The sequence below is a fragment of the Scyliorhinus canicula genome, chromosome 10 (genome assembly GCF_902713615.1).
Source record: "Scyliorhinus canicula chromosome 10, sScyCan1.1, whole genome shotgun sequence".
Taxonomy (NCBI): Eukaryota; Metazoa; Chordata; class Chondrichthyes; order Carcharhiniformes; family Scyliorhinidae; genus Scyliorhinus; species Scyliorhinus canicula.
Window position 1 is genome coordinate 39,833,215 of NC_052155.1, and position 14,475 is coordinate 39,847,689.

The window sequence follows — 14,475 nt, forward strand, 5'->3', positions numbered from 1 at the left end:
GGATTGACACTCGAGAAGCTGACAAGCTGCAGCTGCATATTAGCACTCCACTCCCCACACACACTCATCTCAGCCAATGTTGCGCTGCAGCACGCCCATCCCATTGATGAGTCAGTTGATGGGTCAGCTGGAGCCAGGGGCTACCGAGGAGGGGTGGTCTGGGGTGGCTGGGGGCAGCACCCATAAGACCCATGACGCTAGGTTCACAGTGGGCAGTCAGCGGCATGCACAGCTTGACGGGCTGCGGCAACGGTGTTCCGTGCCGGTCCACCCTGACCTCACGGCCAACTTTCTGGTGCCCCCCCCCGGCCGGCAGGACAACTGTCAGCACACTATGGCGATGTAGGATATTTTTCTCTTTCTCCTTCTCCCCCTCATCAGCCATGGCTCTGCTTCATGATTTTTGGAAGCACAAGTGAAACGTCGCCATCGAAACATTCCCCCCGGTGGAGGCGAAGGATCACTGAAACCTCGGAGAATATTGGGTCAGGCTCGCTAATGATACGTCAATGGCGTTTACTGTACGTGCGAAGTGGAACGCATTGATGCTGCTTTCAAGGCACCAGAAAATTGCGATTTGGCGTGAACAATTGCCAGTTACAATTTTGCCGTCAAAACCGATTCTCCGCCCAATCGTGTTTCGTGAATACACCGTCGGCTGCGGAAGAATCCCGCCCATGTTTTCAAGAAGTAGTTAGATATAGCTCTTGGTGCGAAGGGGATCAAAGGATATGGGGGGGAAAGTGGGATTAGGCTATAGAGTTGGATGATCAGCCATGGTCATAATGAGTGGTAGAGCAGACTCCAAGGACCGAATGGCCTACTACTAGGGCTGGTTTAGCTCACTGAGCTAAATCGCTGGCTTTTAAAGCAGGCCAGCAGCACGGTTCGATTCCTGTACCAGCCTCCCCGGACAGGCGCCGGAATGTGGCGACTAGGGGCTTTTCACAGTAACTTCATTGAAGCCTACTCGTGACAATAAGCGATATTATTATTATTATTATTACTGCTTTTCTATGTAAGACTTAGAACATAGACATAGAACATAGAACAGTACAGCACAGAACAGGTTCGGCCCTCGATGTTGTGCCGAGCAATGATCACCCTACTCAAACCCACGTATCCACCCTATACCCGTAACCCAACAACACCCCCCCCAACCTTACTTTTTTTTAAGGACACTACGGGCAATTTAGCATGGCCAATCCACCTAACCCGCACATCTTTGGACTGTGGGAGGAAACCGGAGCACCCGGAGGAAACCCACGCACACACGGGGAGGACGTGCAGACTCCACACAGACAGTGACCCAGCCGGGAATCGAACCTGGGACCCTGGAGCTGTGAAGCATTGATGCTAACCACCATGCTACCGTGAGGCCCCAAAACCTTATGGTTTTATTGGGTGAATTAACGTCTGAGGCATCATAAAAGATTTACCTATTGAGATGAGAAATGTTGTGACCTTTAGGTCCTCCCGTGTATGATTTGCTATGAAAAATAATTGGAACCTTTCCTTATATGAATTGCATGTCTCATCGTCCTCACCAAATGCAGCCATGCCACCCAATTCTCTCTCCATGTTTTCATCCCGTCTCTCGGGTTCTACACTTCCTCCCTTCCAAGTTTTAAAGGAAAGTATGGCATAATCAATCCCCTTTACAAGCAACTCAGAATTCATTTCCAGTTTGCCTGATTGCAGTTCGACCTTTTTCAGGGGTTGTGGCCTGTGCAGAGTTGGCAGACTTTGAAATCTCCGTTCCTTGCAGCCCGTTTCACTTTGCCATGTACGTGGTCCCTGCATTCCAGACCCCACTCACTGTTAAGGAAGAAATTCCAGAGTTGTGACCCAGTTTTGAAGCAGGAATGGCGATATAGTTCCAAGTTATGGCTTGCTTCATTCCAGTGGTATGAGAGATATCCGAGTCAGGCAATTGACATAGATGCATAGAATGGACAGTACAGAAGGAGGCCATTCAGCCCATCGTGTCTGCACCGGCCCTTAAAAGAGCACCCTCCCCAAGATGAAACAGATCAGCAGGATACAAAATGCTACGGTAGACAACATATTTTATACAGGTGGTTATATATGTGTACATGCAAAACAAAATGATTGTGCTGAGAGCTTTTTGATTCTTTCTTGCACAATGCTTTCATTCAGGATAAGAAGACTTATACTTGCCCTGTCTGTGAAAAATCCTTTTCTGACGATCGTCTGATCAAGTCTCACATCACCACATATCATCCAGGTAAGTTATCAAGTCTGCACCACCGATACGTCTTGCTGTTTAAGTGATGAATAATGTTAGCCTCTGAACTGAAGTGGTTACACTGTTCAGTTAGTACGTTCATTCAAGGTCAGGTTAATAACTCAAGAGAATCTTGCATTTTGATTTAAATACATACAAGTCCAAAATTGAAAACTGAGGGACACTTGCTAAGTTCAGAGAACCATTGCTCATTAGTAACTGCCAGTTTCTTCACAGGACAATATCATAGTTCATTGGTAAAGCCTATAAACTCAAATCTGTTATTTAAAGAGGAAATATTTTTGCTTCATCACGAGTGAACTAAGTCACTCAGCTGATGCAACAGTTAAGATGCTGGATTTACCTTCAACATCCCCAGGATAAAGAAAGGAAAATAATTCAAGCTTTCTACTTCTGATTGCCGTATGTTAACATCTACTGGAAATTGGTATGTGTGGGTATTGTGAGGAAAAATCAGGTTTGTCTATAAATTCAAATAATTAGGTTCACTCATGAAGAATAGCCACTTGGCGTCCCAGCGAATTGCCAGCACCTTCAAGCTATACGTCTACATGGGCATATCCTTCAAGAGAGTGCTTGGACACCGATATTCCATTGACTCCACCTGAACAGTAGCCAGCCAAAGAAAATTATACTATCATGTATGTTAATTAATTAAAGTTACTTTTTTTTAAAAATTGGAGTACCAAATTATTTTTTTTTCCAATTAAGAGGGAATTTAGCGTGGCCAGTGACAGGGACAGTGACCCAGGGCCGGGATTCGAACCTGGGTCCTCAGCACCATAGCCCCAGTGCTAACCACTGCACCACCGTGTTGCCCTTAAAATTACTTTTAATGAGTTGACATTGCACTTAGTGTTACAACTGAGTACACAATCAAAAAGACAGTTTCAATTAATGCAGATGACATTTAACCAAGGAATCCATGTCATGACAGCAAGATTATCTGCTCTCGTGTGACGCTTGACTATTTTCCTGTTGGTGCAGCTTTGTGCCTGATCTGTTACAATTTTTATATGGTTGTTGCTATTTGGGGCGAGAGTGAAAGTTCATGGAAGCTCCATTTGGTCCAATCACATAAGGACATATGATTTAGGTGCCGAAGGAGGCCAGTCAACTCTTCGGGCTTGCTCTGCCATTCAATGACCTGATTGCAGGTTTGATTGTAACTTCCCGCCTACCCTCGATAACCTTTCATCCCTTGCTTATCAAGAATCAATCTAGCTCTGCCTTAAAAGCATTCAATCAACTGCTGTTTGAGGAGGAGAGTTCCAAAGCTCACTATCTGAGAGAAAAGATTTCCCCCTCATCGCAGTCTTAAATGAGTGACCCCTTATTTTTAAGCATTGACCCCTGCCTCACCCACCATTGTTAGTCTTTATGGTTGGCTGGCATGTGGAATTCAACTTCCCAAACCTGGTTTTCTAAATAGTTGGAACATGCAGGCCTCCTTATCTGTATGGAAATCCTCTCAAGGCCTTGTGTATCTCTAATGTGTCCTCCCTTTTAACAATTCTATCTGCAGTCTTTGACCACGTGTTTTAATTTTTCAGCCTGTGGAATTTGCCTCCTTTCTCCTTATCACTTGTTTTTGCAAAACAGAAGCCTTCTTCTCAAAGATATTTCAATGATTTCTGCAAATCGCTGTCTTTTCTTTTTTAATTCACAATGTACATGTTTGTTAAACATCTTCCCTTTATGGGAAAGTCACAAAGGATGAAGGAATTGCAGGGACGCAAATGAGTATTCCACCTCACTTTTCACAGATCAGACACAAAATACAGCATAGAGGTGGCACGCTTCAAATAAAATGAGCAATAGTTTCCTTTAAAGGATGAACTCATCTTCTCTGACTTGGAAGTTGCAAATAATTGACAGGGAGGAATAAATTTTCCAAATCTTGTTACCATTTACCCAGGGAAGGAAGAAAGGAAATTATTTCAATTCTCACTTTTGTCCAAGAAGAAGCTCCCAAGTGAAAAAGAATGCATTGATGCGTGGGACTGAGAATTAAACTAATTTGTCACTCTGGAATGCTAGACTGACATGTCTCCTAGTTAGTCAAACATGAGGCTAATGAGTCATTGAAATACTTTAGCAATTCCTGATTTCGACGTACATGAGACTTTTTGAAACTAGCAGCAGGATACTTATTTATCGAGTATGGTTGATGAGCAATTTGGCTATCTTTCAAATCTGGAAATCTTGCCCTAATGTGGTTGAAAGCTTTTCCTCTTTATTAATAACAGGACAATAAATGAAATAAACTTGAGCACATTGACTCAAAGTTGAGTGTGGGGAAGAGGCATGTGCAATTTATATCATTTCGCTGTGTGGAGTAAACATTTTTAAATGTTTAGTCAAAGTTCTTTGGCTCCTGCCTGAACTGGATGTAATGATGCCTTGATGGTGCATTGGGTGTCAGATGTGCCACAACCTCCAATAACTTTTCTATGGAGCTTGAATCAGTGACACAATAACAATTAATTAATTTTAATTTTCTCTTATTATTTTTGGCATGCTAAGTATTGTTTCCATGTTAAATTTTTAGGCTGTGCAATTGCAAACCAGTTTTTAACCTGTTTAACATTGAAAGAACTTCATGCACATTCACGAACCAGCTCACAAAGAATGGTACATGCAAATTTCCTTCAGTGCACAGAGGAAATAGAGCCACCAACATCCATCATGTTATATAGGAGTGTGAGAGCAGTGTTTGATTCTGCCACCTGACAATGTTTGTTAGAACGTGGTGAACAGAGCGGACTGTCGATGGTTTTTCACCTCAGTGGGTATATGGAGAACATTATTATGCTATGGATGTCACTTTTCAAATAGATTCTTTGGATCGGGTTGGGGCCGATTGAGCATAAGAGCTGGATTAGCACAGGGCTAAATCGCTGGCTTTGAAAGCAGACCAAGGCAGGCCAGCAGCACGGTTTGATTCCCATACCAGTCTCCCCGAACAGGCGCCGGAATGTGGCGACTAGGGGCTTTTCACAGTAACTTCATTTCAAGTCTACTTGTGACAATAAGTAATCACTTTTCACAATCTGAAGCAGATCAATAAATTATTTCTGTCTAATTGTTACCTTGTCATAACTTGACTGCATTCCGGAGAGGCCTTGAAGAATTATGCTTTGTAAAAAGGGTCATTAGACTACTGGGCTAGAAATTCACCAAGGCATTGCCCATTTTCAGATGCTAACTGGCCTCCAAAGCATCCAATCCGGTGGGTAGGCAGCATTGCACATTTCTGACTGGAATAATAGTAATCTGCAGATATCCCCATATCCTGCACCTAAATTTCTAGGCCCTAGTGTAACAAACTCAGCTACATTTCAAGAGTTTCAGTAGTCTACATAATATTTTAATTTAAATTCTAATAGTCTTTATCTTAAAGATGAATTTATACTGAATATAATCCATTTGGTGCATTTTAATTTTAAATTTAAATTGCGAACAACTTTGAGTATTTATTTTGGTAAAATCGACCCAATTATTTGTTTCCAATTAAGGGGCAATTTAGCATGGCCAATCCACCTAAACTGCACATTTTTGGGTTGTGGGGGTGAAACCCACGCAGGAATGGGAAGAATGTGCAAACTCCACATGGACAGTGACCCAGGGCCGGGATTAGAACCGGGGTCCTCAGTTTCGCAGTCCCAGTGCTAACCACTGCGCCACGTGCCACCCCCTGTAAAATCAACATTTTAAAAATTCCTCTGCCATTTTAGACTCTTCTACTTCCCCATCTGAAACTTTCCCTGACTCGAGCAGGCGCCCATTGTAAATTTTAATAATTCTCCATTTTGCACACATTTTCCCCTGAGTCATACAATATTTTAATTTGTAGGGTGTTGCTGTTGCCCAACATGCCACCAAGTCACTCTCATTTAATTCTTCTTAACATCTATTTGCAGAGGTCCCTATGAGCACTATCTCAGAGATTCTGGGGAAACGAGTACAGCTAAAAGGATTGATTGGAAAACGAGTAGTGAAATGTCCTTATTGTGACTGCTATTTCCGGAAGAATGGTACCGACCTGCAACGTCATATCTGGGCGCATGAAGGTATGAATGCACTACCATACCGAGCGTATTTCTTAAGTTCTGACACATCACCCCTATCTCACCAAGTGGGTGCTAGACAGTGAAAAACAAGAGGGACATTTGATAACGATTTATAATATAATAATTCAAAAAATGACGCAAATATTGCTGAAAAAAGAAACATGCGATTGAAGCTTTTCATCTTGCACTCATCAGAGCAGGCATAAGAATACCAGATTTCAAAGGGAAGAGCAATTTATACTGCATGAGAATGGAGTGCTGATTGATTTGCAAGTGAACTCTGATTGCCCGAGGAGTTTCCATGGAGATTGCACGAGGGAACAGTTATCCCCAAGCTTTTGTTTGAATTCAAAATAGGCAATCAACTTTGATTGGTTGAGGTGTTGTCATGGGGAAAGCACCAGGGAATTGTTGTCTCCCATGTTTTTATTTAATTGAAAAATATGCAATGCCTGCTTATATTTACATAATCTTATATATATATTGTTATATATATCTTAGAAGAAGATAGATCCGTCAAAGTTGCCACCCAGGTTGATAGGGTTCTTAAGAAGACGTATGCTGTGTTGGCTTTCATTAACGGGGGGATTGAGTTTAAGAGCCGCGAGGTTTTGCTGCAGCTTTATAAAATCCTAGTTAGACCACACTTGGAATAGTGTGTCCAGTTCTGGTTGCCTCATTATAGGAAGGGTGTGGATGCTTTGGAGAGGGTACAGAGGAAATTTACCAAGATGCTGCCTGGACTGGAGGGCATGTCTTATGAAGAGAGGTTGAGGGAGCTAGCTAGGGCTTTTCTCACTGGTGCGAAGAAGGCAGAGAGGTGACTTGATAGAGGTGTACAAGGTGATGAGAGGCATGGTTAGAGTGGATAGCCAGAGACTTTTTTTCCCAGGGTGGAAATGGCTGTCACAGTGGCACAGTGGTTAGCACTGTAACTGTGGCGCTGAGGACCTGGGTTCGAATCCAACCCTGGGTCATTGTCCCCGTGGAGTTTGCACATTCTCCCCATGTCTGCGTGGGTTTCACCCCCACAACCCAAAGTTATGCAGATCAGGTGGATTGACCACGCTAAACTAGGGTTTTATAAAGCTGCAGCAAAACCTCGCGGCTCTTAAACTCAATCCCCCCGTTAATGAAAGCCAACACAGCATACGTCTTCTTAATTGGAAAAACAATAATTGGGTACTCTAAATTTATTTAAAAAAGATCCTGAAACGTCCTTCCAAACAGTGGGTGCAGTGATACCTTCAAGGACAGCAGCGATTCAAGAAACTGAGAAGGGAGGCACCACCACCTCATCAGCTGTTAAACAGTGTTTGGGATGCACAATAAATAGTTATTGCCAGCGATGGAGTGATTCCGTGAAAGAATGAAAAAGAAGAAATAAGAACACACCCTCACAGAATTCTTTTATCTATTGAAGCTAGAGGCAAATAGTGATTTTACTGCAGAAAACATCTTTATTATGAGTCCCCGCTTCCCATCAACTCACTTAATAACATGGTGTCACTTTATCATTATTAACAAAGTAGTGACAGTGGCCGGGATTCTCCCCTACCTGGCGGGGCGGGGGGTCCCGGTGTGTCGGAGTGGCGGGAACCACTCCGGCGTCGGGCCGCCCCAAAGGTGTGGAATTCTCTGCACCTTTAGGGGCCAAGCCCTCACATTGAGGGGCTAGGCCCGCGCCGGAGTGGTTCCCACTCCGCCGACTGGCATGACCGGCCTTTGGTGCCATGCCAGCCGGGGCCGAAAGGACTTCGGCAGCCAGCATAAGTCCGCGCATGCGCCGGAGCGTCAGCGGCTGCTGACGTCATACTGGCGCATGCAGAAGGGAGGGGGTCTCTTCCGCCTCCACCATGGTGAAGACCATGGCGAAGGCGGAAGGAAAAAGAGTGCCCCCACGGCACAGGCCCGCCCGCCGATCGGTGGGCCCCGATCGCGGGCCAGGCCACTGTGGGGGCACCCCCCGGGTCAGATCACCCCGCGCCCCCCCCCCCCCCCCTCCAGGACCCCGGAGCCTGCCCGCGCCGCCAATCCCGCCGGTCAGGTAGGTGGTTTAATTCACGCTGGCGGGAGTGGCCAATCAGCGGCGGGACTTCGGCCCATCGCGGGCCAGAGAATCGCCACGGGGTCCCGCCAACTGGTGCGGCGTGATTCCCGCCCCTGCCGAATCTGGGGGAGGGCAGAGAATTCGGGACACGGCGGGGGCGGGATTGACGCCGGCCCAGGCGATTCTCCGACCCGGCGGGGGGTCGGAGAATCCCACCCAGTATATCTATTTGACTGTGACAGTTTCCATCGAATTCCTCTTCTGTGCCCTGTCTGCTCACATGGCTTTTCCTGCAGTGCTTCCACTCTTGCCCTGAGTTCCTCTGGGGCAGGATTCTCCAATCCCTCGGCAGAGTGTCCACACCGTCATAAACGCCATTGTGTTTTACGATGGCATCAACGGGCCACTCCCACAACTAATTCTGGCCCCAACAGGGGGCCAGCACGGTGCTGGAGCGGTTTGAGCCGCTCCAGCTTACAGATCTCGGCGCGAACTGTGCGCCGCGGGTTCCGCGCATGAGCAGTTGTGCCGGCGCCCATGAGGACATGCGCAGTGGCACCAGCACCAACGCGCACATGCGCAGTGGCCTCCTTCAACGCGCCGTGCCGACGCAACATGGCGCAGGGCTACAGGGGCCGCCGCGTAGGAAAGGAGACCCCTGTTACAGACGCTGGCCCGCCGATCGGTGGGTTCCGATCATGGGCCAGGCCACATCGGGGGGCCCCCCTGCCTGGGATTGGACCCCGCCCCCCCCACAGACCGCCCGGCATCCAACCCTTACACACCGAGGATCCGCCAGCCCAGTGCAGGTTAGAACGGCGGCAGCGGGACTCGGCTCTTTTCTTACGGTCATTCGGGCCGGAGAATCGGCGGGCCGGCCGCATTGAGCGGCCCGCGACTGATGCCATGCCAACCACGCCGGCGCCATGTCTCCGATTCCCCGCACTGCGGAGAATCGCATGCCAGCGTTGGGGCGGCGTGACCCGTTCGCGGGGATTCTCCGGCTCAGCGCAGGGCTGGGAGAATCCAGCCCCTGATCTTGATTTGGTGTCGAGTCTGTTCCTCAGTAGCTCCTAATTTCTTGTTCCTGCTGCTAGCTTTGCGCCTGGCTTTGCTTCTGAACTCGCAAGAAGTCATGTGCTCTGTCTGGTCGCAGAAGTTGGTCAGTGCAGCTAATCATTGGAGTTCAGCTACTACCGGCACCGACCAACGTCTGACACTAGATGGAGCTTGGTCAATCTAAAAGTCGTGTACTGAAGCTGAATCCTGTAATTGTTTGTAAAGACTTTAGTTGCATTTTTTTTACATTTAGCAATGTATTTTATTTCACCTTGTATTTCAGTTAGAAGTGCACGGTGCTTCAAACATATAGGGCATTGGTACATTGGTTTTTCCGAATGATGTCTGAAGGAACCTAACTCTGCTTCAACATTGATTCGTATGGAAACCACTTAATGCCACAATTTTCAGGGCCACAACCACAACTTTAAGTGAAGACTTCCTGTTGTAATATGAATACATGTCAAGACATGAATAAATGCAGAACATTTGAGCTATATATTTTTTTTTATGTGGCATACATTTTAAATGCTGCTCACAATTTCTCACGTTTCCAGGAATAAAGCCATTCAAGTGTTCAGTTTGTGAGTATGCCACACGCAGCAAGAGCAACCTGAGAGCGCACATGAATCGTCACAGCACTGAAAAGACACACCTCTGTGACTTGTGTGGCAAGAAGTTCAAATCGAAAGGCAGCCTCAAGAGTCATAAGCTGTTGCACACTGCTGATGGTAAGTAATGTCATACAGCAGAGCCCTTTACTGTCTGTCCATCTCCAATTCAGCAACAAACCTTCCAAGTTGCCTTGAGTGCTCAACTGTAACATTGCTCACCAACCAAAAATCTCTTGATTTGGATTTGTGGCCTATAACGATCTTGATTAATAAGGGGATCAGGGGTTATGGGGAGAAGGCAGGAGAATGGGGATGAGAAAATATCAGACATGATTGAATGGCGGAGCAGACTCGATGGGCCAAGTGGCTTAATTCTGCTCCTCTGTCTTATGGTCTTATGGAGATGCCAGATGATAGAAGGAGATTGGTCTTTGGGCTTCATTGATAAACTTGATGCCAGTGATTGTTATCTCTCCACAGGCAGCTCTTCCAAGCGACGTTGGGCCGTCAAAACTGGTCCCCAGTACCAGAAAGGAGAGCTTTTTGTTTTTAACTCACCTGAGGTTGGCAACCATGGGGTCGACTAAAGAATCCTTTTGCCTGCCCCACTTACTGGCAACTAATTTCTCACTGAAGGCCTTCAATAGGCTTTAGGTCCTTAATGTACATCTAACGGTTTACTGTGTGTTTTAGGCATCTACCCAGGATGACTGGATAAACATAACTGGGGCAGGTTAGACACAGGCCACTGACAGTGCTGGATTGGTGCTCTACACTCTTAATGAGTGAATAATGGGTTCAGTGCACACTAGATTCTAACCCAACTACTTGAGCCTCATGCATGTGTCCTTGAAACTGAAAAGTGTTCTTTAGCATCTCTGTTGACTGGGGAGACACAGGTTGCTTCCCTTGGCTATGGAATCTAGAACTCTGGTACACAGTCTCAGGCTAAGGGGTTGAGCGCTTAGGACTGAGATGAGGAGAAACAGCTTCACTCAAAGGGTTGTGAATCTGGAATTGTCTACACTCGAGGTTGTGGACACCCCAGCATTGAATATATTTAAGACTTAACTAGAAAAAATGTTGATCTCTCGGGTAACCAATTGATATGGGCAGCGTATGGGAAATTGGCGCTGAGGCAGATGAGCCATGATTACACCGAATGATGGAACTATTGAGGAGCTTTATGGTCCACTTATCCTATTTCTTATGTACTTGGACGACTTCAGAGCAGGCACGAGGGGCCATATGGCCTACTGCTGCTCCTAGTTCTTATGTTCTTCACAGAAAAAGACACGAGAAATGTCCCAGAAATATTTGGGAACCAAGTATCTAATATGGATAACAAATATAAAGTAATAAATATTAATAAAGAAATATTGGAGAAATTCATAGGACCAAAAATTTGACAAACCTGCCAGATCCGATGGCCTAAATTCTAGGGTTCCAAATGAAAAAGTGAATGCATTGGTTTTGATCCTCAGAATTCCATGTGACTCCAGACCAACAGCAATGTGATTGACTCTTAAATGCCCTCTGAAATGGCCATGGACAGCACAGTGGTACATGGTTAGCACTGCTGCCTCACAGGTTCAATTCCGACCTTGGGTGACTGTGTGGAGTTTGCACATTCTCTGCGTAGGTTTCGTCCAGGTGCTCCGGTTTCCTTCCACAGTCCAAAGATGTGCAGTTTAAGTGGAGTGGCCATAGTAAATTTCCCTTCAGTGTCCACAGATGTGTAGGTTCGGTTGTGGGGATGGGCCGGGGGGTAGGTCTCGGTGAGGTCCTCTTTCGGAGGGTCGGTGCAGACTCAATGTACTGAATAACCTCCTTCTGCGCTGTAAGGATTCTGTGGTTCCCTAGATTTTGGAATAGTCCCAGTGCATTGAAACATGGCAAACCTAGTGGCAACCTTGCACCTCGGTGATGTGATCTTTGAATTCAAATGCCCTAGTTGGGCACAAGGTGAGCTAAGTGCCCAATTAGAGGTGGGAATTGCTTGCCTGGTGCCAGAAACAAAGACAGGCAGCAACCATGTTGGGGTTTCCTACTGCCTTACCAGAAAGAAAAGGCAGCTCAGTAGATGGGCATTGAGATCAAGCACTGTGGAAGGTGGCAATGGACACCAAGTTAAGATGTAGCACTTGTCCTGGTGCTAGTTGACCCTACAAATGTAATTAATGCAATTGCAATAAAAGGTGCCATAGGAAGTGGATAATGGAGGAGTGCACTAGGGTGTCACCGATTTAAGCAACTTCTATCAATAGCCTGTATCAATACAATTTTCTTTTGTTATGACCACATGAGGAGAGGTAAAATGACTCACCAATTCTACCACTCCAGATTTGGCAGTATTCGGTTAATTTCTTCAATTTTTAAGAATTAAGTGATTAATTCAACTCGTGGACGCTAGGAATCCTGTGGTGGGTAACTCATCTCCTGATCCTCCAAAGCCTGTCCACCATCTACAGGGCACAAGTCAGGCGTATGATAGCAAACTCCCCACTTATCTGGATGGGTCCAACTCCAACAACATTGAAGAAGCTCGACACCATCCAGGACAAAGCAGCCCGCTTGTTTGGCGCCCCTCCCCAAACATTTACTCTCTCCACCACCACCACCGACGCACAGTAGTGGCAGTGTGTACCATCTGCAAGATGCACTGCAGGAACTCGCTCCTTCGAAAGCACCTTCCAAACCCACAACCATTACTATCTGCGCTATTCGGTAATTTGGACATTCTGAATTCTCCCTCTGTGTACCGGACAGGTGCCGGAATATGGTGACTAGGGTCTTTTCACAGTAACTTCATTGCAGTGTTAATGTAAGCCTACTTGTGACAATAAAGATTAATATTATCTAGAAGGGCAAGGGCAGCAAATACATAGAACATAGAACATAGAACGATACAGCGCAGTACAGGCCCTTCGGCCCTCGATGTTGCACCGACATGGAAAAAAAACAAAAGGCCATCTAACCTACACTATGCCCTTATCATCCATATGCTTATCCAATAAACTTTTAAATGCCCTCAATGTTGGCGAGTTCACTACTGTTGCAGGTAGGGCATTCCACGGCCTCACCACTCTTTGCATACAAAACCCACCTCTGACCTCTGTCCTATATCTATTACCCCTCAATTTAAGGCTATGTCCCCTCGTGCTAGCCACCTCCATCCGCGGGAGAAGGCTCTCGCTGTCCACCCTATCTAACCCTCTGATCATTTTGTATGCCTCTATTAAGTCACCTCTTAACCTTCTTCTCTCTAACGAAAACAACCTCAAGTCCATCAGCCTTTCCTCATAAGATTTTCCCTCCATACCAGGCAACATCCTGGTAAATCTCCTCTGCACCCGTTCCAAAGCTTCCACGTCCTTCCTATAATGAGGCGACCAGAACTGTACGCAATACTCCAAATGTGGCCGTACTAGAGTTTTGTACAACTGCAACATGACCTCATGGCTCCGGAACTCAATCCCTCTACCAATAAAGGCCAACACACCATAGGCCTTCTTCACAACCCTATCAACCTGGGTGGCAACTTTCAGGGATCTATGTACATGGACACCGAGATCCCTCTGCTCATCCACACTACCAAGAATTTTACCATTAGCCAAATATTCCGCATTCCTGTTATTCTTTCCAAAGTGAATCACCTCACACTTCTCCACATTAAACTCCATTTGCCACCTCTCAGCCCAGCTCTGCAGCTTATCTATGTCCCTCTGTAACCTGCAACATCCTTCCGCACTGTCTCCAACTCCACCGACTTTAGTGTCGTCTGCAAATTTACTCACCCATCCTTCTGCACCCTCCTCTAGGTCATTTATAAAAATGACAAACAGCAACGGCCCCAGAACAGATCCTTGTGGTACGCCACTCGTAACTGAACTCCATTCTGAACATTTCCCATCAACTACCACTCTGTCTTCTTTCAACTAGCCAATTTCTGATCCACATCTCTAAATCACCCTCAATCCCCAGCCTCCGTATTTTCTGCAATAGCCGACCGTGGGGAACCTTATCAAACGCTTTACTGAAATCCATATACACCACATCAACTGCTCTACCCTCGTCTACCTGTTCAGTCACCTTCTCAAAGAACTCGATAAGGTTTGTGAGGCATGACCTACCCTTCACAAAACCATGCTGACTATCCCTAATCATATTATTCCTATCTAGATGATTATAAATCGTATCTTTTATAATCCTCTCCAAGACTTTACCCACCACAGACGTTAGGCTCACCGGCCTATAGTTACCGGGGTTATCTCTACCCCCCTTCTTAAACAAAGGGACCACATTTGCTATCCTCCAGTCCTCTGGCACTATTCCTGTAGCCAATGATGACCTAAAAATCAAAGCCAAAGGCTCAGCAATCTCTTCCCTGGCTTCCCAGAGAATCCTAGG

General features: G+C 46.1%; 1 protein-coding gene across 5 annotated transcripts in view; it reads left to right on the top strand.

The window, feature by feature from the left end:
• Positions 1–14,475, top strand: part of LOC119972306 (zinc finger protein ZFAT-like) — a 152,295-nt gene that overhangs the window by 90,268 nt on the left and 47,552 nt on the right. For all 5 annotated transcript variants that reach the window (XM_038808797.1, XM_038808798.1, XM_038808799.1 and 2 more), the window contains 3 exons: positions 2,161–2,248; positions 6,193–6,342; positions 10,009–10,182. In XM_038808797.1, the coding sequence (XP_038664725.1) occupies positions 2,161–2,248; positions 6,193–6,342; positions 10,009–10,182 (412 nt within the window). The remainder of the gene's footprint in view (positions 1–2,160; positions 2,249–6,192; positions 6,343–10,008; positions 10,183–14,475) is intronic.